Source organism: Salmo trutta, chromosome 30, assembly GCF_901001165.1.
Source record: "Salmo trutta chromosome 30, fSalTru1.1, whole genome shotgun sequence".
Classification (NCBI taxonomy): Eukaryota; Metazoa; Chordata; class Actinopteri; order Salmoniformes; family Salmonidae; genus Salmo; species Salmo trutta.
The window spans coordinates 41,467,552-41,492,769 of NC_042986.1; the positions used below are offsets into that span (position 1 = coordinate 41,467,552).

Consider the following 25,218-nt stretch of genomic DNA (forward strand, 5'->3'; position numbering starts at 1 on the left):
AGCCTCTCCCGGCCAAAACTGTATCCCCTTTTAAAAATGTATAAAATAATTGTCCAGAAGCTGCCAATTTCCGGAAACCCTGGTGGGTGGGTGAGATTACCGGCGACCCTGCTGGGTGTCTGTGTGTGTTCAGCTGGCTGCAGCAGCAGTCATCCTTAACACGGTCTGACTTCAGCACCTCTCCTCTAGTCTGACTACAGCGCCTCTCCTCTAGTCTGACTACAGCACCTCTAGTCTGACTACAGCACCTCTCCTCTAGTCTGACTACAGCACCTCTAGTCTGACTACAGCACCTCTCCTCTAGTCTGACTACAGCACCTCTCCTCTAGTCTGACTACAGCCCCTCTCCTCTAGTCTGACTACAGCACCTCGCCTCTAGTCTGACTACAGCACCTCTCCTCTAGTCTGACTACAGCACCTCTCCTCTAGTCTGACTACAGCACCTCTCCTCTAGTCTGACTACAGCACCTCTCCTCTAGTCTGACTACAGCACCTCTCCTCTAGTCTGTCTACAGCACCTCTCCTCTAGTCTGACTACAGCACCTCTCCTCTAGTCTGACTTCAGCACCTCTCCTCTAGTCTGACTACAGCACCTCTCCTCTAGTCTGACTACAGCACCTCCTTTTGTGTTCGTCTCTCACCAGTAATGAGGAGAGTTTGTACATCTAAAGTTTGTACATCTAAAATTCTGAGAAGTAAGGAGGACATTTTGCCAGTCCTCACTTGTAAAAAAAGAAATAATAATATATATTTTTTTAAAGGCTATTTTAGGCTTAGGGTTTAGAATTAGGGTTAGGGAAAATAGGATTTTGAATGGTAATCAATCGTTGGTCCCCAAAAAGTCCTCACAAGTATAGTAAGACGTGTGTGTGTGTGTGTGTGTGTGTGTCTGCAGTCACACAGCAAAGTGATGAGTGCTCATCTGGAGTGCTGTGACAGTTGTTCTGAATGGGATTTACAGCAGCACACTCAGCAGGCAGTGTAATGGATTCAGAGAAACAGGAAGCAGATCTTAATTAGTGTTATCTGAGCTCTCCTCCATATGACTCATCCTCTTCCTCAGGCCTCCATCCCTCCTCCTCAGGCCTCCATCCCTCCTCCTCCATCCTCCTCAGCCCTCCTCCTCATCCTAAATCCTCCTCTGCTCCACTGAAAATCCCCGCAATTTAAGTGTTTGTGTATGTTCTAGAAGGGCTTTGAAAAGCGAGGTAGGGGACAGAGAGCTTTTGAAAAGCGAGGTAGGGGGGGGGGCTTTTGAAAAGGGAGGTAGGTGAACGGCGGGCTTTTGAACAGCGAGGTAGGGCGACGGAGAGCTTTTGAAAAGTGAGGTAGGTGAACGGCGGGCTTTTGAAAAGCGAGGTAGGGGAGGAGGGCTTTTGAAAAGCGAGGTAGGGCGACGGAGGGCATTTGTTTTTTGCGACCCAGAAATCACCCCCAGCTAGTCTCAAGGCTCCAGGCTACAGGCTCCAGGCTACAGGTTAATGCTGCTTCGATAGATCCTATATGCTGCCTGCTGGCTGTGTTGAAAGTGACACAAGGTTTAATATGTAAATAGCTCAGACACACACACACACACACACACACACACACACACACACACACACACACACACACACACACACACTCATGTGGTTAATAAACATAGCTAAATTAAAATTATACAAATCTAAAAGTAACTTCTATTGCCTTTGCTAACTATACACAAATAGCTTACAACAAGGCCAACAAATAAAAACATTGCAACCTGCAGGTAGAAAATAACCTGATTGGGGGAAAAATAAATCTCATTGACAACTCATGGCCTGTCTGCCAGGAACTTGAAACATTGTATCGACTATCAACATGGTTCAGCCAGAAGCTTGGGCTAGCAAACTTGCAACGTTGTATAAAATATCTGAAACCCTCCGTTTCCTGTGCTCCTGACAGACACGGCTGTAGGCTGATGCATCATGGATCAGAAGTAATCAGGAAGGTCTAGTTTATGACGTTTCCACTGCCTCAGAGCACAACATTTTCCCCTTTCACGCTGAGTGGTTATCGACAGTGGGAAGAGAGTTGGGAAAGATTTTTCTAATACATTGTGGAACTATTGTCATTCTCAATGTGATGTAAAAACAGACTTTGTTTACTTGCTTACTTTACTATCAGATCCCCAAATGGACACACTTTATACAGTGCCTTCGGAAAGTATTCAGACCCCTTGACTTTTTTCACATTTTGTTACGTTACAGCCTTATTCTAAAATGGATTAAAATGGGTTTTTTCCTCATCAATCTACACACAATACCCCATAATGACATCACAATACCCCATAATGACATCACAATACCCCATAATGACATCACAATACCACATAATGACATCACAATACCCCATAATGACATCACAATACCCCATAATGACATCACAATACCCCATAATGACATCACAATACCCCATAATGACAAAGCAAACCTTTTTTTTTTATGTTTGCTAATTTATTTAAAAAAGAATAAAAAATGAAGTACCACATATTCATAAGTATTCAGACCCTTTACTCAGTACTTTGTTGAAGCACCTTTAGCAGCGATTGCAGTCTCGAGTCTTCTTGGGAATGACGCTATAAGCTTGGCACACCTGTATTTGGGGAGATTCTACCATTCTTCTCTGCAGATCCTCTCAAGCTCTGTCAGGTTGCATAGTCTCTCAGCTCGTTCACATCTTGGCGGAAGTTCCCTCTATTTGTTCTTGTTGACAGGCGAGAGGAGGAAAGGAAGACTAATCTGTTGACAGGGAGAAAACATGTCAACATTAATAGGGTTAGGGTTACCATTATTAGTCAGGCTGTCTGGGAGAGGAGAGGAGTGTTCTCACTGCAGTGCACTACCCTATACAATACCTAGACTACACACTACCCTATACACTACCCTATACAATACCTAGACTACACACTACCCTATACAATATCTAGACTACACACTACCCTATACAATACCTAGACTACACACTACCCTATACAATACCTAGACTACACACTACCCTATACAATACCTAGACTACACACTACCCTATACAATACCCTATATAATACCTAGACTACACACTACCCTATACAATACCTAGACTATACACTACCCTATACACTACCCTATATAATACCTAGACTACACACTACCCTATACAATACCTAGACTACACACTACCCTATACAATACCTAGACTACACACTACCCTATACACTACCCTATACACTACCCTACACACTACCCTATACAATACCTAGACTACACACTACCCTATACACTACCCTATACACTACCCTATACAATACCTAGACTACACACTACCCTATACAATACCCTATACAATACCTAGACTACACACTACCCTATACACTACCCTATACAATATCTAGACTACATACTACCCTATACAATATCTAGACTACACACTACCCTATACAATACCTAGACTACACACTACCCTATACAATACCTAGACTACACACTACCCTATACACTACCCTATACACTACCCTACACACTACCCTATACAATACCTAGACTACACACTACCCTATACACTACCCTATACACTACCCTATACAATATCTAGACTACACACTACCCTATACAATACCCTATACAATACCTAGACTACACACTACCCTATACAATACCCTATACAATACCTAGACTACACACTACCCTATACAATACCCTATATAATACCTAGACTACACACTACCCTATACACTACCCTATACAATACCTAGACTACACACTACCCTATACAATACCCTATATAATACCTAGATTACACACTACCCTATATAATACCTAGACTACACACTACCCTATACAATACCCTATATAATACCTAGACTACACACTACCCTATACAATACCCTATATAATACCTAGACTACACACTACCCTATACACTACCTAGACTACACATTACCCTATACAATACCTAGACTACACACTACCCTATACAATACCCTATACAATATCTAGACTACACACTACCCTATACAATACCTAGACTATACACTACCCTATACAATATCTAGACTACACACTACCCTATACACTACCCTATACAATACCTAGACTATACACTACCCTATACAATACCTAGACTACACACTACCCTATACACTACCCTATACACTACCTAGACTACACACTACCCTATACAATACCTAGACTACACACTACCCTATACAATACCCTATACAATACCTAGACTACACACTACCCTATACAATACCCTATACAATACCTAGACTACACACTACCCTATACAATACCCTATACAATACCTAGACTACACACTACCCTATACACTACCCTATACAATACCTAGACTACACACTACCCTATACACTACCCTATACAATACCTAGACTACACACTACCCTATACAATACCCTATACAATATATAGACTACACACTACCCTATACAATATCTAGACTACACACTACCCTATACAATATCTATACTACACACTACCCTATACAATATCTAGACTACACACTACCCTATACAATATCTAGACTACACACTACCCTATACAATACCTAGACTACACACTACCCTATACAATACCTAGACTACACACTACCCTATACAATACCTATACTACACACTACCCTATACACTACCCTATACACTACCTAGACTACACACTACCCTATACAATACCTAGACTACACACTACCCTATACACTACCCTATACACTACCCTATACAATACCAAGACTACACACTACCCTATACAATACCTAGACTACACACTACCCTATACAATACCTAGACTACACACTACCCTATACACTACCCTATACAATATCTAGACTACACACTACCCTATACACTACCCTATACACTACCCTATACAATACCTAGACTACACACTACCCTATACAATATCTAGACTATACACTACCCTATACACTACCTAGACTACACACTACCCTATACACTACCCTATATAATACCTAGACTACACACTACCCTATACAATACCTAGACTACACACTACCCTATACACTACCCTATACACTACCCTACACACTACCCTATACAATACCTAGACTACACACTACCCTATACACTACCCTATACAATACCTAGACTACACACTACCCTATACAATATCTAGACTACACACTACCCTATACACTACCCTATACAATACCCTATACAATACCTAGACTATACACTACCCTATACAATATCTAGACTACATACTACCCTATACACTACCCTATACAATACCTAGACTACACACTACCCTATACAGTACCCTATACAATATCTAGACTACACACTACCCTATACAATATCTAGACTACACACTACCCTATACAATATCTAGACTACACACTACCCTATACAATATCTAGACTACACACTACCCTATACAATATCTATACTACACACTACCCTATACAATACCTAGACTACACACTACCCTATACAATATCTATACTACACACTACCCTATACAATACCTAGACTACACACTACCCTATACACTACCCTATACAATACCTAGACTACACACTACCCTATACAATATCTAGACTACACACTACCCTATACAATACCTAGACTACACACTACCCTATACAATACCTAGACTACACACTACCCTATACACTACCCTATACAATATCTAGACTACACACTACCCTATACACTACCCTATACAATACCTAGACTACACACTACCCTATACAATACCTAGACTACACACTACCCTATACAATATCTAGACTACACACTACCCTATACAATATCTAGACTACACACTACCCTATACAATATCTAGACTACACACTACCCTATACATTACCCTATACAATATCTAGACTACACACTACCCTATACAATACCTAGACTATACACTACCCTATACAATACCTAGACTACACACTACCCTATACACTACCCTATACACTACCCTATATAATACCTAGACTACACACTACCCTATATATTACCTAGACTACACACTACCCTATACAATATCTAGACTACACACTACCCTATACAATATCTAGACTACACACTACCCTATACAATACCTAGACTACACACTACCCTATACACTACCCTATACAATACCTAGACTACGCACTACCCTATACACTACCCTATACACTACCTAGACTACACACTACCCTATACAATACCTAGACTACACACTACCCTATACACTACCCTATACAGTACCTAGACTACACACTACCCTATACAATACCTAGACTACACACTACCCTATACACTACCCTATACAATACCTAGACTACACACTACCCTATACAATACCCTATACACTACCTAGACTACACACTACCCTATACAATACCTAGACTACACACTACCCTATACAATACCTAGACTACACACTACCCTATACAATATCTAGACTACACACTACCCTATACACTACCCTATACAATATCTAGACTACACACTACCCTATACACTACCCTATACAATACCTAGACTACACACTACCCTATACAATACCTATACTACACACTACCCTATACAATACCCTACACACTACCCTATACAATACCTAGACTACACACTACCCTATACAATACCTAGACTACACACTACCCTATACAATACCCTATATAATACCTAGACTATACACTACCCTATACAATACCTAGACTACACACTACCCTATACAATACCTAGACTACACACTACCCTATACAATACCTAGACTACACACTACCCTATACAATACCTAGACTACACACTACCCTATACACTACCCTACACACTACCCTATACAATACCTAGACTACACACTACCCTATACACTACCCTATACACTACCCTATACAATACCTAGACTACACACTACCCTATACAATATCTAGACTACACACTACCCTATACAATACCTAGACTACACACTACCCTATACACTACCCTATACACTACCCTATACAATACCTAGACTACACACTACCCTATACAATACCTAGACTACACACTACCCTATACACTACCCTATACACTACCCTACACACTACCCTATACAATACCTAGACTACACACTACCCTATACAATATCTAGACTACACACTACCCTATACAATACCTAGACTACACACTACCCTATACAATACCCTATACACTACCCTATACAATACCTAGACTACACACTACCCTATACAATACCTAGACTTCACACTACCCTATACAATACCTAGACTACACACTACCCTATACAATACCTAGACTATACACTACCCTATACAATACCTAGACTATACACTACCCTATACACTACCCTATACACTACCCTATGCAATATCTAGACAACACACTACCCTATACAATACCCTACACACTACCCTATACAATACCTAGACTACACACTACCCTATACAATACCTAGACTATACACTACCCTATACACTACCCTATACACTACCCTATACAATACCCTATACAATACCTAGACTACACACTACCCTATACAATACCCTATATAATACCTAGACTACACACTACCCTATACACTACCCTATACAATACCTAGACTACATACTACCCTATACACTACCCTATACACTACCTAGACTACACACTACCCTATACAACACCTAGACTACACACTACCCTATACAATACCTAGACTACACACTACCCTATACAATACCTACACTACACACTACCCTATACAATATCTAGACTACACACTACCCTATACAATACCTAGACTACACACTACCCTATACAATACCTAGACTACACACTACCCTATACAATATCTAGACTACACACTACCCTATACAATATCTAGACTACACACTACCCTATACACTACCCTATACACTACCCTATACAATACCTAGACTACACACTACCCTATACAATACCTAGACTACACACTACCCTATACAATACCTAGACTATACACTACCCTATACAATATCTAGACTACACACTACCCTATACAATATCTAGACTACACACTACCCTATACACTACCTAGACTATACACTACCCTATACACTACCCTATACACTACCCTATACAATATCTAGACTACACACTACCCTATACAATACCTAGACTATACACTACCCTATACAATACCTAGACTATACACTACCCTATACACTACCCTATACAATACCCTATACAATACCCTATACAATACCTAGACTACACACTACCCTATACAATACCCTATATAATACCTAGACTACACACTACCCTATACACTACCCTATACAATACCTAGACTACATACTACCCTATACACTACCCTATCCACTACCTAGACTACACACTACCCTATACAACACCTAGACTACACACTACCCTATACAATACCTAGACTACACACTACCCTATACAATACCTACACTACACACTACCCTATACAATATCTAGACTACACACTACCCTATACAATACCTAGACTACACACTACCCTATACAATACCTAGACTACACACTACCCTATACAATATCTAGACTACACACTACCCTATACAATATCTAGACTACACACTACCCTATACACTACCCTATACACTACCCTATACAATACCTAGACTACACACTACCCTATACAATACCTAGACTACACACTACCCTATACAATACCTAGACTACACACTACCCTATACAATATCTAGACTACACACTACCCTATACAATACCTAGACTACACACTACCCTATACACTACCCTATACAATATCTAGACTACACACTACCTTATACAATACCTAGACTACACACTACCCTATACAATACCCTATACAATACCTAGACTACACACTACCCTATACACTACCCTATACACTACCTAGACTACACACTACCCTATACAATACCTAGACTACACACTACCCTACACAATACCTAGACTACACATTACCCTATACGATACCCTATACAATACCTAGACTACACACTACCCTATACACTACCCTATACACTACCTAGACTACACACTACCCTATACAATACCTAGACTACACACTACCCTATACACTACCCTACACACTACCCTATACAATACCCTACACACTACCCTATACACTACCTAGACTACACACTACCCTATACAATACCTAGACTACACACTACCCAGAACAACTTAAGTGAATCTTTGTGATAGACAATCAGGAGAGAAATGTAGCCTTTGGCAAAAAGATTCCTAGGTGCTTTCTTCTTCCCCTGAATTTTGTCTCTCCTCATTTTCTTATCCAGTTGGGATGTGTGAGAACACAGCAGACCTCTTTGTATCTGGTCGTGTGTGTGTGTGTGTGTGTGTGTGTGTGTCTGTGTGTGTGTGTGTGTGTGTGTGTCTGTGTGTGTGTGTGTGTGTGTGTGTGTGTGTGTGTGTGTGTGTGTGTGTGTGTGTGTGTGTGTGTGTGTGCTCGCCCACACACAGTGTTTTGAGAGCGTTTGTCATCCAGATGGTTGTGTTTACAGAGCTACTGTACATTTCTCTGGTTTTAGAGCAGGGTGAAAACACTCAGCACTAGCAGAACCATCGGTAGTACTTTATTATACCTCCATGTAATAAAGTATTTGCCTTCAGAAAGTATTCATACTGTCGTTCTTCTCCTGAACAAGGCAGTGAACCCACTGTTCCCTGGTAGGCCGTCATTGTAAATCAGAATTTGTTCTTCACTGACTTGCCTAGTTAAATAAAGGTTAAATAAAACAAAAAATACCCCTTGAATTCTAACGCATTTTTGTTGTTACAGACGGAATTAAAAAGTGATTAAAAATCTCATCCCGTTACACACAATGCCCCATAATGAATTTAGACATTTTAGCAAATGTATTGAAAATGAAAAGATTAAATATTTAATTTACTTTTTTTTTTGTTATTGTTACTTTTTCTCCTTAATTTCTTGGGATCCAATTGGTAGTTACAGTCTTGTCTCATCGCTGCAACTCCCGTATGGATTCGGGAGAGGCCGAAGGTCAAGAGCCGTGTGTCCTCCGAAACACAACCCAGCTTCTTGACACAACGTCCGTTTAACCCGGAAGCCAGCCGCACCAATGTGTCGGAGGAAACACCGTACACCTGGTGACCGTGTCAGCGTGCACTGCGCCCGGCCCGCCACGGGAGTCGCTAGAGCACGGTGGGATAAGAACATCCCTGCCGGCCAAACCCTCCCCTAACCCGGATGACGTTGGGCCAATTGTGCGCCGCCCCATGGGTCTCCCGGTCGCGGCCGGCTGCGACTTGAACCAGGATCTCTAGTTGCACAGCTAGCATTGTGATGTAGTGCCTTAGACCACTGCACCACTCGGGAGGCCCTAATATCTCATTTACATAAGTATTCACATCCTTGAATCAATACATGTTATAATCACTTATGGCAGCAACTTACAGCTGTGAGTCTTTCTGGGTAAGTCTTGAAGAGGTTTACGCACTTGGATTGTACAATATTTGCACATTATTCATTTAAAAATTCAAGCTGACTACAGCACCTCTCCTCTAGTCTGACTACAGCACCTCTCCTCTAGTCTGACTACAGCGCCTCTCCTCTAGTCTGACTACAGCACCTCTCCTCTAGTCTGTCTACAGCCCCTCTCCTCTAGTCTGACTACAGCACCTCTCCTCTAGTCTGACTACAGCACCTCTCCTCTAGTCTGACTACAGCACCTCTCCTCTAGTCTGACTACAGCACCTCTCCTCTAGTCTGACTACAGCACCTCTCCTCTAGTCTGACTACAGCGCCTCTCCTCTAGTCTGACTACAGCACCTCTCCTCTAGTCTGACTACAGCGCCTCTCCTCTAGTCTGACTACAGCACCTCTCCTCTAGTCTGACTACAGCACCTCTCCTCTAGTCTGACTACATCACCTCTCCTCTAGTCTGACTACAGCACCTCTCCTCTAGTCTGACTACAGCACCTCTCCTCTAGTCGGACTACAGCACCTCTCCTCTAGTCTGACTACAGCACCTCTCCTCTAGTCTGACTACAGCGCCTCTCCTCTAGTCTGACTACAGCACCTCTCCTCTAGTCTGACTACAGCACCTCTCCTCTAGTCTGACTACAGCAAAGCTACAGTCACACCTCACTCCCCCTGGTGTTAAAGCTACGGCAACACCTCACTCCCCCTGGTGTTAAAGCTACGGCAACACCTCACTCCCCCTGGTGTTAAAGCTACGGCAACACCTCACTCCCCCTGGTGTTAAAGCTACGGCAACTTCTCACTCCCCCTGGTGTTAATGCTACGGCAACACCTCACTCCCCCTGGTGTTAATGCTACGGCAACACCTCACTCCCCCTGGTGTTAAAGCTACGGTAACACCTCACTCCCCCTGGTGTTAAAGCTACGGTAACACCTCACTCCCCCTGGTGTTAAAGCTACGGTAACACCTCACTCCCCCTGGTGTTAAAGCTACGGTAACACCTCACTCCCCCGGTGTTAAAGCTATGGTAACACCTCACTCCCCCTGGTGTTAAAGCTACGGTAACACCTCACTCCCCCTGGTGTTAAAGCTACGGTAACACCTCACTCCCCCGGTGTTAAAGCTACGGTAACACCTCACTCCCCCTGGTGTTAAAGCTACGGTAACACCTCACTGCCCCTGGTGTTAAAGCTACGGTAACGCCTCACTCACCCTGGTGTTAAAGCTTTCTGCCATACTTTAACTGCTTGCCATTCCTCTGACTCACGTCACCCTGCGCTGAGAGCAAATAGATGCTGCACTCTCTGTAGGATGTACACTGTGTACAAAACACCTTCCTAATATTGAGTTGCACCCACTTCTGCCCTCAGAACAGCCTCAATTCGTCAGGGCATGGACTCTACAAGGTGTCAAGTGTTCCACAGGGATGTTGGCCCATGTTTGACTCTAATGCTTCCCACAGTTGTGTCCAGTTGGCTGGATGTCCTCTGACTGGTGGACCATTCTTGATACACACGGTAAACTGTTGAGCCTGAAAAACCTCAACAGCGTTGCAGTTCTTGACACACTCAAACCGTTGTGCCTAGTACCTGTTACCATACCCCCGTTCAAAGACACAATGGTAAGCAATTCAAGTGGTGCGCCCCGGGCAGTAAGCACTTATGTCACGCCTGAGAGAGAGAGGGGGGGGGGGGTAGTTAGCCGCCACAGAGGAAGAGGAGAGTGATTAAAAAAACGGAAAATAAACACATTTCCTATTAACGCGTACAGAGGCGAGGAGGAAGGGGGTCTGGTTTTGCTTAGGTGTCCGTTTTGTGTTACGCCTACCTCCTTCCCTCTCTCCCTCAGGTTGAAACAGTTATATCCCCCCCCCCCTCTTGGCCAGGGTTCGCCCGGGTGGGCTTACAGCCGCCATGTTGAAAACGGCAGCTCCCTCGTGCAGCAGACCTGTGCTCCTCTTTCACCTCTGGGGTTGTCCTTTATGGTGGTGTGGTGCTACTCAGTCCTAGACAGGGCCAGTCCACCTTGGCTGGCACGACTCAGTGGCTGGATATCTCTGGTTGCAGATTGGAAGGTTTCCAAACCCTCAGACAAAGGAAACTGAATGTCCGTAAGCCTTTCTCTCGTTTCCGGGTTGGGACATCCGTTTATGGGAAGATCTGGGAAATCCAATATCTGGTCTAAGGCATATGGTATTTTCTCAATAGAAATCCTATATCTGGTCTAAGGCATATGGTATTTTCTCAATAGAAATCCAATATCTGGTCTAAGGCATATGGTATTATCTCAATAGAAATCCTATATCCTGTCTAAGGCATATGGTATTTTCTCAATAGAAATCCTATATCTGGTCTAAGGCATATGGTATTTTCTCAATAGAAATCCTATATCCAGTCTAAGTCATATGGTATTATCTCCTATTCCTATAGCTCCTATTCCCCTGTGTTATCCTAGCTCCTATCCCCTGTGTTATCCTAGCTCCTATCCCCCTGTGTTATCCTAGCTCCTATCCCCTGTGTTATCCTAGCTCCTATCCCCTGTGTTATCCTAGCTCCTATCCCCTGTGTTATCCTAGCTCCTATCTCCTGTGTTATTCTAGCTCCTATTCCCCTGTGTTATCCTAGCTCCTATCCCCCTGTGTTATCCTAGCTCCTATCCCCCTGTGTTATCCTAGCTCCTATCCCCCTGTGTTATCCTAGCGTCTATCCCCTGTGTTATCCTAGCTCCTATCCCCTGTGTTATCCTAGCTCCTATCCCCTGTGTTATCCTAGCTCCTATCCCCCTGTGTTATCCTAGCTCCTATCCCCTGTGTTATCCTAGCTCTTATCCCCCTGTGTTATCCTAGCTCCTATCCCCTGTGTTATCCTAGCTCCTATCCCCCTGTGTTATCCTAGCTCCTATCCCTTGTGTTATCCTATCCCGTGTTATCCTAGCTCCTATCCCCCTGTGTTATCCTAGCTCCTATCCCCTGTGTTATCCTAGCTCCTATCCCCTGTGTTATCCTAGCTCCTATCCCCTGTGTTATCCTAGCTCCTATCCCTTGTGTTATCCTATATCTCACACCCCTCCAGAGTGGCTGTCTCCCAGTGGAGAGTGGAGATTAGAGTGTGGAGAGAGAGAGAGAGAGAGAGAGAGATGGCCGCCTCCTCCCGGGTGCTCCACTCTACGGCAGCCTGGAATGTCTCTAATCAATTCAGCATTGTGACATTCTTACTTTTTCTCTCTCTCTCTCTCTCTCTCTCTCTCTCTCTCTGGTTCTCTCTTCCTCTGTCTCTGTGGTTCTCTTATCTTCCTTTCTCTGCGGATCTCTTCCTCTTTCTCCCTCCTGTCTGTTAATGCTTATCTCCACAATGTGAGTGTGTGCTGTAATCCTCTCTGTGAGTGTGTGTGTGTTGATCTGCTCTGTGTGCAACAAGCACAGCGTAGCCCAATCTCAGCTCTGGGGAATGAGGTAGCCATTTCCCCCCCACACCACTCACAAGGGCAGACAGTTTATTCACAGTCTGTTGTGATTTTTTTAACTGTGAGTGCGTGTCTGTATCAGTGTGTGCATTCATGTTCCAACAGCTTTAGCAAAGCACTTGATAGTTGACTTGTTTTACAGGCTAAAAAATGAGCTATTACATGGTCACATCAGCAAACATTTATCATCTCCTGAAAACACGCCAACTGTAGATGAAAAGGTCTGAAGTTTAACGTCGTTAAACGTTCCTCAAACGTTGGCTAGATGAGAGGTTGACAGGGATTCATGAAGAACCATGACATCATTGCATAGCAGCGCACATCTCTTCAAGTGTGTGTGTGTGTGTGTGTGTGTGTGTGTGTGTGTGTGTGTGTGTGTGTGTGTGTGTGTGTCTCTGTGGTTAGGAATGCGTTTGAAAAATGCCTGTTGATGTGGATTCCCTGTGATCAGAGCAAATCAGCACTGTATGTGGTAGTAGGACTGATGCTGTTGGCTGTGGCTTAGTTTCTTCACATGCTGAACAACAGCTGGCGACACACACACACACACACACACACTCCTCCAAAGCCTCAGAGAGAGAGCAAGAGAGAGGGATGGGGAGGTGACTGAGGGGATGTAGAGACAAACAGAAGGAATGGAGGGGGAGGTGAGACCATAGGTGGGTTAGAAGGTTATAGGGAAACGGCATTTCATCTCTAGTTCATCCCTATTGATCACCCGGCTACGCATGCCTCTCCCTAATATCAATATGCCTCGTCCATTACTGTCCTGGTTAGTGATTACTGTCTTATTTCACCGTAGAGCCTCTAGCCCTGCTCAATATGCCTTAACCAACCATGTTGTTCCACCTCCTACATATACGATGACATCACCTGGTTTAAACGTCTCTAGAGACTATATCTCTCTCATCATTACTCAATGCCTAGGTTTACCTCCAATGTACTCTCTTCCTACCATACCTTTGTCTGTACATTATGCCTTGAATCTATGCTATCGCGCCCAGAAACCTGCTCCTTTTGCTCTCTGTTCCGAATGTACTAGACGATCAGTTCTTATAGCCTTTAGCCGTACCCTTATCCTAATCCTCCTCTGTTCCTCTGGTGATGTGGAGGTTAATCCAGGCCCTGCAGTGCCTAGCTCCACTCCTATTCCCCAGGCCCTCTCTTTTGATGACTTCTGTAACCGTAATAGCCTTGGTTTCATGGATGTTAACATTAGAAGCCTCCTCCCTAAGTTTGTTTTATTCACTGCTTTAGCACACTCTGCCAACCCGGATGTCCTAGCCGTGTCTGAGTCCTAGCTTAGGAAGACCACCAAAACCCCTGAAATTTCCATCCCTAACTATAACATTTTACAACAAGTTAGAACTCCCAAAGGGGGCGGTGTTACAATCTACTGCAGAGAGAGCCTGCAGAGTTCTGTCTTACTATCCAAGTCTGTACCCAAACAATTTGAGCTTCTACTTTTAAAAATCCACCTTTCCAGAAACAAGTTTCTCACCGTTGCCGCTTGCTACAGATCACCCTCTGCCCCCATCTGTGCCCTGGACACCATATGTGAATTGATTGCCCCCCATCTATCGTCTGAGCTCGTGCTGCTAGGTGACCTAAACTGGGACATGCTTAACACCCCAGCCATCCTACAATCTAAGCTTGATGCCCTCAATCTCACACAAATTATCAATGAACCTACCAGGTACCACCCCAAATCCGTAAACACGGGCACCCTCATAGATGTCATCCTAACCAACTTGCCCTCTAAATACACCTCTGCTGTCTTCAACCAGGATCTCAGCGATCACTGCCTCATTGCCTGCGTCCATAATGGGTCAGCGGTCAAACGACCACCCCTCATCACTGTCAAACGCTCCCTGAAACACTTCAGCGAGCAAGCCTTTCTAATCGACCTGGCCCGGGTATCCTGGAAGGATATTGACCTCATCCCGTCAGTAGAGGATGCCTGGTTATTCTTTAAAAGTGCCTTCTTCACCATCTTAAATAAGCATGCCCCATTCAAAAAATGTAGAACCAGGAACATATATATCCCTTGGTTCTCTCCAGACCTGACTGCCCTTGACCAGCACAAAAACATCCTGTGGTGTACTGCATTAGCATCGAATAGCCCCCGTGATTTGCAACTTTTCAGGGAAGTTAGGAACCAATATACACAGGCAGTTAGAAAAGTTAAGGCTAGCTTTTTCAAACAGAAATGTAGCACAAACTCAAAAAAGTTCTGGGACACTGTAAAGTCCATGGAGAATAAGAGCACCTCCTCCCAGCTGCCCACTGCTCTGAGGCTAGGAAACACTGTTACCACCGATAAATCCACTATAATTGAGATTTTCAATAAGCATTTTTCTATGGCTGGCCATGCTTTCCACCTGGCTTACCCCTACCCCGGTCAACAGCACTGCACCCCCCACAGCAACTCACCCAAGCCTCCCCCATTTCTCCTTCTCCCAAATCCAGTCAGCTGATGTTCTGAAAGAGCTGCAAAATCTGGACCCCTACAAATCAGCCGGGCTAGACAATCTGAACCCTCTCTTTCTATAATTATCTGCCGAAATTGTTGCAACCCCTATTACTAGCCTGTTGAACCTCTCTTTCGTATCGTCTGAGATTCCCAAAGATTGGAAAGCTGCCGCGATCATCCCCCTCTTCAAAGGGGGAGACACTCTAGACCCAAACTGTTACAGACCTATATCTATCCTACCCTGCCTTTCTAAGGTTTTCGAAAGCCAAGTTAACAAACAGATTACCGACCATTTCGAATCCCACCGTACCTTCTCCGCTATGCAATCTGGTTTCAGAGCTGGTCATGGGTGCACCTCATCCACGCTCAAGGTCCTAAATGATATCATAACCGCCATCGATAAGAGACAATACTGTGCAGCTGTATTCATCGACCTGGCCAAGGCTTTCGACTCTGTCAATCACCACATTCTTATCGGCAGACTCAGTAGCCTTGGTTTCTCAAATGATTGCCTCGCCTGGTTTACCAACTACTTCTCTGATAGAGTTCAGTGTGTCAAATCGGAGGGCCTGTTGTCCGGGCCTCTGGTAGTCTCTATGGGGGTACCACAGGGTTCAATTCTCGGGCCGACTCTCTTCTCTGTATATATCAACGATGTCGCTCTTGCTGCTGGTGATTCTCTGATCCACCTCTACACAGACGACACCATTCTGTGTACTTCTGGCCCTTCTTTGGGCACTGTGTTAACTAACCTCCAGACGAGCTTCAATGCCATACAACACTCCTTCCGTGGCCTAAAACTGATCTTAAATACAAGTAAAAGTAAATGCATGCTCTTCAACCGATTGCTGCCCGCACCTGCCCGCCCGTCCAGCATCACTACTCTGGACGGTTCTGACTTAGAATATGTGGACAACTACAAATACCTAGGTGTCTGGTTAGACTGTAAACTCTCCTTCCAGACTCACATCAAACATCTCCAATCCAAAATTAAATCTAGAATCGGCTTCCTATTTCGCAACAAAGCATCCTTCACTCATGCTGCCAAACATACCCTCGTAAAACTGACCATCCTACCGATCCTCGACTTCAGCGATGTCATTTACAAAATAGCCTCCAATACTCTACTCAAGAAATTGGATGCAGTCTATCACAGTGCCATCCGTTTTGTCATCAGAGCCCCATATACTACCCACCACTGCGACCTGTACGCTCTCGTTGGCTGGCCCTCGCTTCATATTCGTCGACAAACCCACTGGCTCCAGGTCATCTATAAGTCTTTGCTAGGTAAAGCCCCGCCTTATCTCAGCTCACTGGTCACCATAGCAGCACCGACCTGTAGCACGCGCTCCAGCAGGTATATCTCTCTGGTCACCCCCAAAGCCAATTCTTTCTTTGGCCGCCTTTCCTTCCAGTTCTCTGCTGCCAATGACTGGAACGAACTGCAAAAATCACTGAAGCTGGAGACTCATATCTCCCTCTCTAACTTTAAGCACTAGCTGTCAGAGCAGCTCACAGATCACTGCACCTGTACATAGCCCATCTGTAAATAGCCCATCCAACTACCTCATCCCCCATACCATTATTTATTTTCTTTATATTGCTCCTTTGCACCCCAGTATCTCTACTTGCACATTCATCTTCTGCACATCTACCATTCCAGTGTTTTAATTGCTATATTGTAATTACTTCGCCACCATGGCCTATTTATTGCCTTACCTTACCTCATTTGCACACACTGTATATAGACTTTTTTTCTACTGTCTTATTGACTGTATGTTTTGTTTATTCCATGTGTAACTCTGTGTTGTTGTATGTGTCGAACTGCTTTGCTTTATCTTGGCCAGGTCGCAGTTGTAAATGAGAACTTGTTCTCAACTGGCCACCTGGTTATAATAAAGGACTTGTTCTCAACTGGCCTACCTGGTTAAATAAAGGACTTGTTCTCAACTAGCCTACCTGGTTATAATAAAGGACTTGTTCTCAACTGGCCACCTGGTTAAATAAAGGACTTGTTCTCAACTAGCCTACCTGGTTATAATAAAGGACTTGTTCTCAACTGGCCACCTGGTTAAATAAAGGACTTGTTCTCAACTGGCCTACCTGGTTAAATAAAGGACTTGTTCTCAACTGGCCTACCTGGTTAAATAAAGGACTTGTTCTCAACTGGCCTACCTGGTTAAATAAAGGTGAAATAAAAGTAAATTAAAAAATGACTCAACAGACTTGAAATGTCTTCACACTGACCTCACGCTCCTTCACACTGACCTCACGCTCCTTCACACTGACCTCACGCTCCTTCACACTGACCTCACGCTCCTTCACACTGACCTCACGCTCCTTCACACTGACCTCACGCTCCTTCACACTGACCTCACGCTCCTTCACACTGACCTCACGCTCCTTCACACTGACCTCACGCTCCTTCACACTGACCTCACGCTCCTTCACACTGACCTCACGCTCCTTCACACTGACCTCACGCTCCTTCACACTGACCTCACGCTCCGTCACACTGACCTCACGCTCCTTCACACACTGACCTCACGCTCCTTCACACTGACCTCACGCTCCGTCACACTGACCTCACGCTCCGTCACACTGACCTCATGCTCCGTCACACTGACCTCACGCTCCGTCACACTGACCTCACGCTCCGTCACACTGACCTCATGCTCCTTCACACTGACCTCACGCTCCGTCACACACTGACCTCACGCTCCGTCACACTGACCTCACGCTCCTTCACACACTGACCTCACGCTCCTTCACACTGACCTCACGCTCCGTCACACTGACCTCACGCTCCGTCACACTGACCTCACGCTCCGTCACACTGACCTCACGCTCCGTCACACTGACCTCACGCTCCGTCACACTGACCTCACGCTCCGTCACACTGACCTCATGCTCCTTCACACACTGACCTCACGCTCCTTCACACATTGAGCACACAGCTCTCTACCCTCCTCCCTCCCTCTCTCTCCCCACCCTCCTCCCTCCCTCTCGCTCTCCCCTAGTCCCTCCCTCGCTCTCTCCCCTAATCCCTCCCTCGCTCTCTCCCCTTCTCCCTCCCTCCCTCCCTCCCTCCCTCTATTTCTCTCCCTCCCTCTCTCTCCTTCTCTATGGTGGTTCTGTGGGCTAGCCCTGTTTATAAATATGGCTGTGATATCTGGCTTCTCCCAAAGGACTGTGTGTGAATGTGTTTGTATTTGTGTGTGTAGCAGCATAGCTCCTAGCTGTGGTCTCTTTATATGTTCTTTTAAAAACCTCTCGACGGTCAGTTGGGCTCGTGTGAAGGCACAATAAATGTTTAATGTTGGGGAATGAAAACAGTGTGGTGCCCTTTTCATCCTTCTCCCTGGCCTGGCTAGGCTTGTTCTCCCTTTATTCAAGCCTCTGGAAGCTCTCTCTGTGACTCAGTGCTGCTGCTCAGTGGCGATCTGGTGGTACTGCAGGTGAGGGTGGGCGCTGTACTACCACAGATGACCAGTGGGTGGCATGGCACTAAGGATTTGCCCCAATGTAGGGTTTTCTAGATTGTTGTTTTGGCACTCTGATTGGTTGAATTATTACGTTAGGTTTGAGATAGCAAGTGGAAGTTTAATTGAAGAGGAATATAGCTCAGTAGCTTTGCCTTTCCTTTCCCCCTGACTTGTACACATGGAGGCTTCTAATATCAGCCTGTGTACTTCATTAAAGCAGCTAAATACTCTTCAATCCCTTTTTAATTGAGCTGGTTTCACTGTGGGCTTTTTGGCAGCAACCAGCTGAGCGACTAGGGCGGATAACAAGCAGAAAGCAGCAGCAGCACGGCTCTGTGTACTGTATCCCAAATGGCACCCTATTCCCTATGTTGTGCACTACTCTAGACCAGGGCCCATGGGGGTTCTGGTCAAAAGTAGTGCACTATGTAGGGTATAGGGTGATATTTTCTATGCCTGTCTGCCAACACATCAATGTGTGACGCTGTTAACAAACAGCTGTCTGTTTATTTTATTGGAGCCTGTTTTTTCTAAATCTGTTCTCTCTCTTTCCTTCTCTCTCTCTCTCTCTCTCTCTCTCTCTCTCTCTCTCTCTCTTTCTCTCTCTGTTTCTTTCTCTCTCTCTCTCTCTCTCTCTCTCTCTCTCTCTCTCTCTCTCTCTCTCTTTCTCTCTCTCTCTCTCTCTCTCTCTCTCTCTCTCTCTCTCTCTCTCTCTCTCTCTCTCTCTCTCTCTCTCTCTCTCTCTCTCTCTCTCTCTCTCTCTCTCTCACTCTCTCTCTCTTTCTTTCTCTCTCTCTCTCTCTCTCTCTCTCTCTCTCTCTCTCTCTCTCTCTCTCTCTCTCTCTCTCTCTCTCTCTCTCTCTTTCTCTCTCTCGCTCTCTCTCTTCTGTCTCTCGCTCTCTCCCTGTCCCTCTGTCTCTCTCTCTCTCACAGAGTAAACGAGACCATCTGTTACTCAGTGTTAAATGGTATTATCGTCAGTCAGAGGTCCCTGACTCAGTCTACCAACACCTGGTGCAGGATCGCAACAATGAGAACGGTGAGTGTGAGAGACTCGTACAAACACACACACACACACACACACACACACACACACCAGGGTTTCCGTTCGGGAAAATGTGGCGCCGGACATTTGCCCGGCAACATTTAAATTTACTGGACATTTGACAAATTTACCGGACCCATATGCATTGGGTGCGTAACCCGATTTATGGCGTCCACCCACAGTGCTCAGGGGCGTCCACCCACGGTGCTCAGGGGCGTCCACCCACGGTGCTCAGGGGGCGTCCACCCACGGTGCTCAGGGGCGTCCACCCACGGTGCGTCCACCCACGGTGCTCAGGGGCGTCCACCCACGGTGCTCAGGGGCGTCCACCCACGGTGCTCAGGGGGCGTCCACCCACGGTGCTCAGGGGGCGTCCACCCACAGTGCTCAGGGGGCGTCCACCCACGGTGCTCAGGGGCGTCCACCCACGGTGCTCAGGGGGCGTCCACCCACAGTGCTCAGGGGGCGTCCACCCACGGTGCTCAGGGGGCGTCCACCCACGGTGCTCAGGGGCGTCCACCCACAGTGCTCAGAATGACAGAAATCACTTTATATTAACAGAACATGCAGGTGAAGGAGGCAACGCCGCATGTCCTTCTTACCGAACTCAAATGGACACTTTGAAGATGAACCGCTGCCACTGTTCCTCAGCCAACAAGAAGATTAACAAACAGCTACATCACTAGTCTATGTATGAGGCAAGTGAGTTTCAATTTGGGGAAGCGCCTGTTTGCTTTTCAATCATGCTAGATAGGCTACTCCAGATGTTTCACTCCAGATGTTTCACTCCATGTATCAACCACTGTTTGAGAAGCACGCAGCATCTCGCTGAGCGACAGGTAATATTCCACCCAATCTCTGTATGCTATTGGCTCTCCAACCCTGTTCCTGCAGCTACCCAGTGCTTATTTTGGGAAACCAAGTGAAATCTTTTCGGGAATGTTTTCACAACTAAACATATTTCATTAAACGGTTGACAGCCCCTCTGTGTGCTTGAGAAAGGAATGAAGGAGTACGGGGGGGAGATGGAAACGCCCAGTGGTGAGATATTTTATACCTAAAGGAGCACGCAGCCTCTCGCTAAATCGCAAGTCTATGTCAACTATACTATAGTAGAAAAGTTTAGGCTATCGATTGTATTGTTCAACTTGTCGAAAGAAAGGGCCTATTCCAAACAGACTCTGGGACAGTTGTGGGACGATAGATTCCAAATTCATACAACAAGTAGACCTGGACTACAGAAAAACAAAAAAAAACTTTAAAAAGGAATGAGTCTGATGCAACAGATCAAACTATTTCTTCACATTATAAGCGCAGCGATGCGCATCAAGGCAGTGGGCTACCCGCGAATGTTTGTTCCAAAACGTTGTCAAAAGGACACTGTACGTGCGAGTGGATTCATGTGACATGAAAATGTGAGTTGGAAATGTAGAAGGCGAAGAGATGTGATAGGCTATTATGAAGCGAGGTAAGACATGCCTCATTATATATGTATTACACAATTCAGCTTTCAAACATTTTAAGTATATAATGTTTTCAAAATGCTGCGTCCAGCTCATTGAAAAGTGTCGTGTGACGCGCCGATGAAGCCTGTCTTCCGCTGACGTTTTGACGGCGTGTTCAAAACAACTCGGGGAACTCAGAAATCTCCGACTTCAGTACTTTCAAGATAACTGGGGAGAAAAATAGCTCCGACTGGGGGGGAAATGTATTTGATTGGTCATCCAACTCTAGAGCTCCGTCTTTCTGGCTTGAAAAAATCACTGAAATCACTGGTGATTCTCTGATCCACCTCTACGCAGACGACACCATTCTGTATACTTCTGGCCCTTCTTTGGACACTGTGTTAACAACCCTCCAGACGAGCTTCAATGCCACACAACTCTCCTTCCGTGGCCTCCAACTGATCTTAAATACAAGTAAAACTAAATGCATGCTCTTCAACCGATCGCTGCCCGCACCTGCCCGCCCGTCCAGCATCACTACTCTGGACGGTTCTGACTTAGAATATGTGGACAACTACAAATACCTAGGTGTCTGGTTAGACTGTAAACTCTCCTTCCAGACTCACATTAAACATCTCCAATCCAAAATTAAATCTAGAATCGGCCTCCTATATCGCAACAAAGCATCCTTCACTCATGCTGCCAAACATACCCTCGTAAAACTGACCATCCTACCGATCCTTGACTTCGGTGATGTCATTTACAAAATAGCCTCCAACACTCTACTCAACAAATTGGATGGAGTCTATCACAGTGCCATCCGTTTTGTCACCAAAGCCCCATATACTACCCACCACTGCGACCTGTACGCTCTCGTTGGCTGGCCCTTGCTTCATATTCGTCGCCAAACCCACTGGCTCCAGGTCATCTACAAGTCTCTGCTAGGTAAAGTCCCCCCTTATCTCCGCTCACTGGTCACCATAGCAGCACCCACCCGTAGCACGCGCTCCAGCAGGTATATCTCTCTGGTCACCCCCAAAGCCAATTCCTCCTTTGGCCGCCTCTCCTTCCAGTTCTCTGCTGCCAATGACTGGAACGAACTGCAAAAATCTCTGAAGCTGGAGACTCATATCTCCCTCACTAACTTTAAGCATCAGCTGTCAGAGCAGCTTACGGATCATTGCACCTGTACATAGCCCATCTGTAAATAGCCCATCCAACTACCTCATCCCCATACTGCATTTATTTATTTTTGCTCTTTTGCACCCCAGTATCTCTACTTGCACATCATCATCTGCACATCTATCACTCCAGTGTTAATGCTAAATTGTAATTATTTAGCCACTATGGCCTTTTTTGTTGTTGCCTTACCTCCCTAATCTTACTACATTTGCACACACTGTACAAAGACCATTTCTATTGTGTTATTGACTGTACGTTTGTTTATGTGCAACTCTGTGTTGTTGTATGTGTCGAACTGCTTTGCTTTATCTTGGCCAGGTCACAGTTGTAAATGAGAACTTGTTCTCAACTTGCCTACCTGGTTATAATAAAGGTGAAATAAAAAAATGACTTCCATCATTGAATAGGCAATAAAGCGTTATTTTGCAATGGGATTGTTTCTCCGTCTCCCAGACAACTGGCTGGCGCCAATTTTATCGGCTTTTCCATTTTTTAATCGGACAAAGCCGGTTATTACTGGCTAACGCGCGCACACACACACACACACACACACACACACACACACACACACACACACACACACACACACACACACACACACACACACACACACACACACACACACACACACTAAAATAGACACTCTTGCATCATGTCTGCGTACACACATACAGCACACACTGAAATACACACACACACACACACACACTATACAGTTAACTGTAACGGACATGATATGTCATTCTTGGCTGTGATTGTCAAACAGAACACCGGTCTGAACCAGTCATTAGCTGTGTTCCCAGGGTAACAGCACTCCTTCAGATCAGCCGATTACAGGCCAGCGGGACGCGCACACACACTGTACCGAACCAGTCTTATTAGCTCTGTTTCCTTGGTAACACACACCTTGTAGACCAGACAGCGAATGTCTGGACCATCAAGTGCAAATAACCTGCATTGTAATGGGCCCTTGAACACAAACTACCCAGCCATCAGCACAAGTGGCCCGTCACACACACACACACACACACACACACCCTGTCTGCTCCTCCTTTTATTCTGTCTGACTACCTGATTACTGACTACCTGATTACTGATGACCTGATTACTGACTACCTGATTACTGACTACTGACGACCTGATTACTGACGACCTGATTACTGACGACCTGATTACTGACTACCTGATTACTGACTACCTGATTACTGATTACTGACTACCTGATTACTGACTACCTGATTACTGACTACCTGATTACTGACTACCTGATTACTGATTACTGACGACCTGATTACTGACGACCTGATTACTGACTACCTGATTACTGACTACCTGACTACTGATTACTGATTACTGACTACCTGATTACTGACTACCTGATTACTGACTACCTGATTACTGACTACCTGATTACTGATTACTGACTACCTGATTACTGACTACCTGATTACTGACTACCTGATTACTATTACTGACTACCTGATTACTGACTACCTGATTACTGACTACCTGATTACTGACGACCTGATTACTGACGACCTGATTACTGACTACCTGATTACTGACGACCTGAATACTGACGACCTGAATACTGATTACTGACTACCTGATTACTGACGACCTGATTACTGACGACCTGATTACTGACTACCTGATTACTGACTACCTGATTACTGACGACCTGAATACTGACTACCTGATTACTGACTA

At 45.0% G+C, this 25,218-nt stretch overlaps 1 protein-coding gene across 5 annotated transcripts in view; it reads left to right on the forward strand.

The window, feature by feature from the left end:
- LOC115168705 (arginine-glutamic acid dipeptide repeats protein) overlaps positions 1-25,218 on the forward strand; it is a 361,211-nt gene that overhangs the window by 210,231 nt on the left and 125,762 nt on the right. For all 5 annotated transcript variants that reach the window (XM_029724206.1, XM_029724208.1, XM_029724209.1 and 2 more), the window contains exon 4: positions 20,770-20,875. In XM_029724206.1, the coding sequence (XP_029580066.1) occupies positions 20,770-20,875 (106 nt within the window). The remainder of the gene's footprint in view (positions 1-20,769; positions 20,876-25,218) is intronic.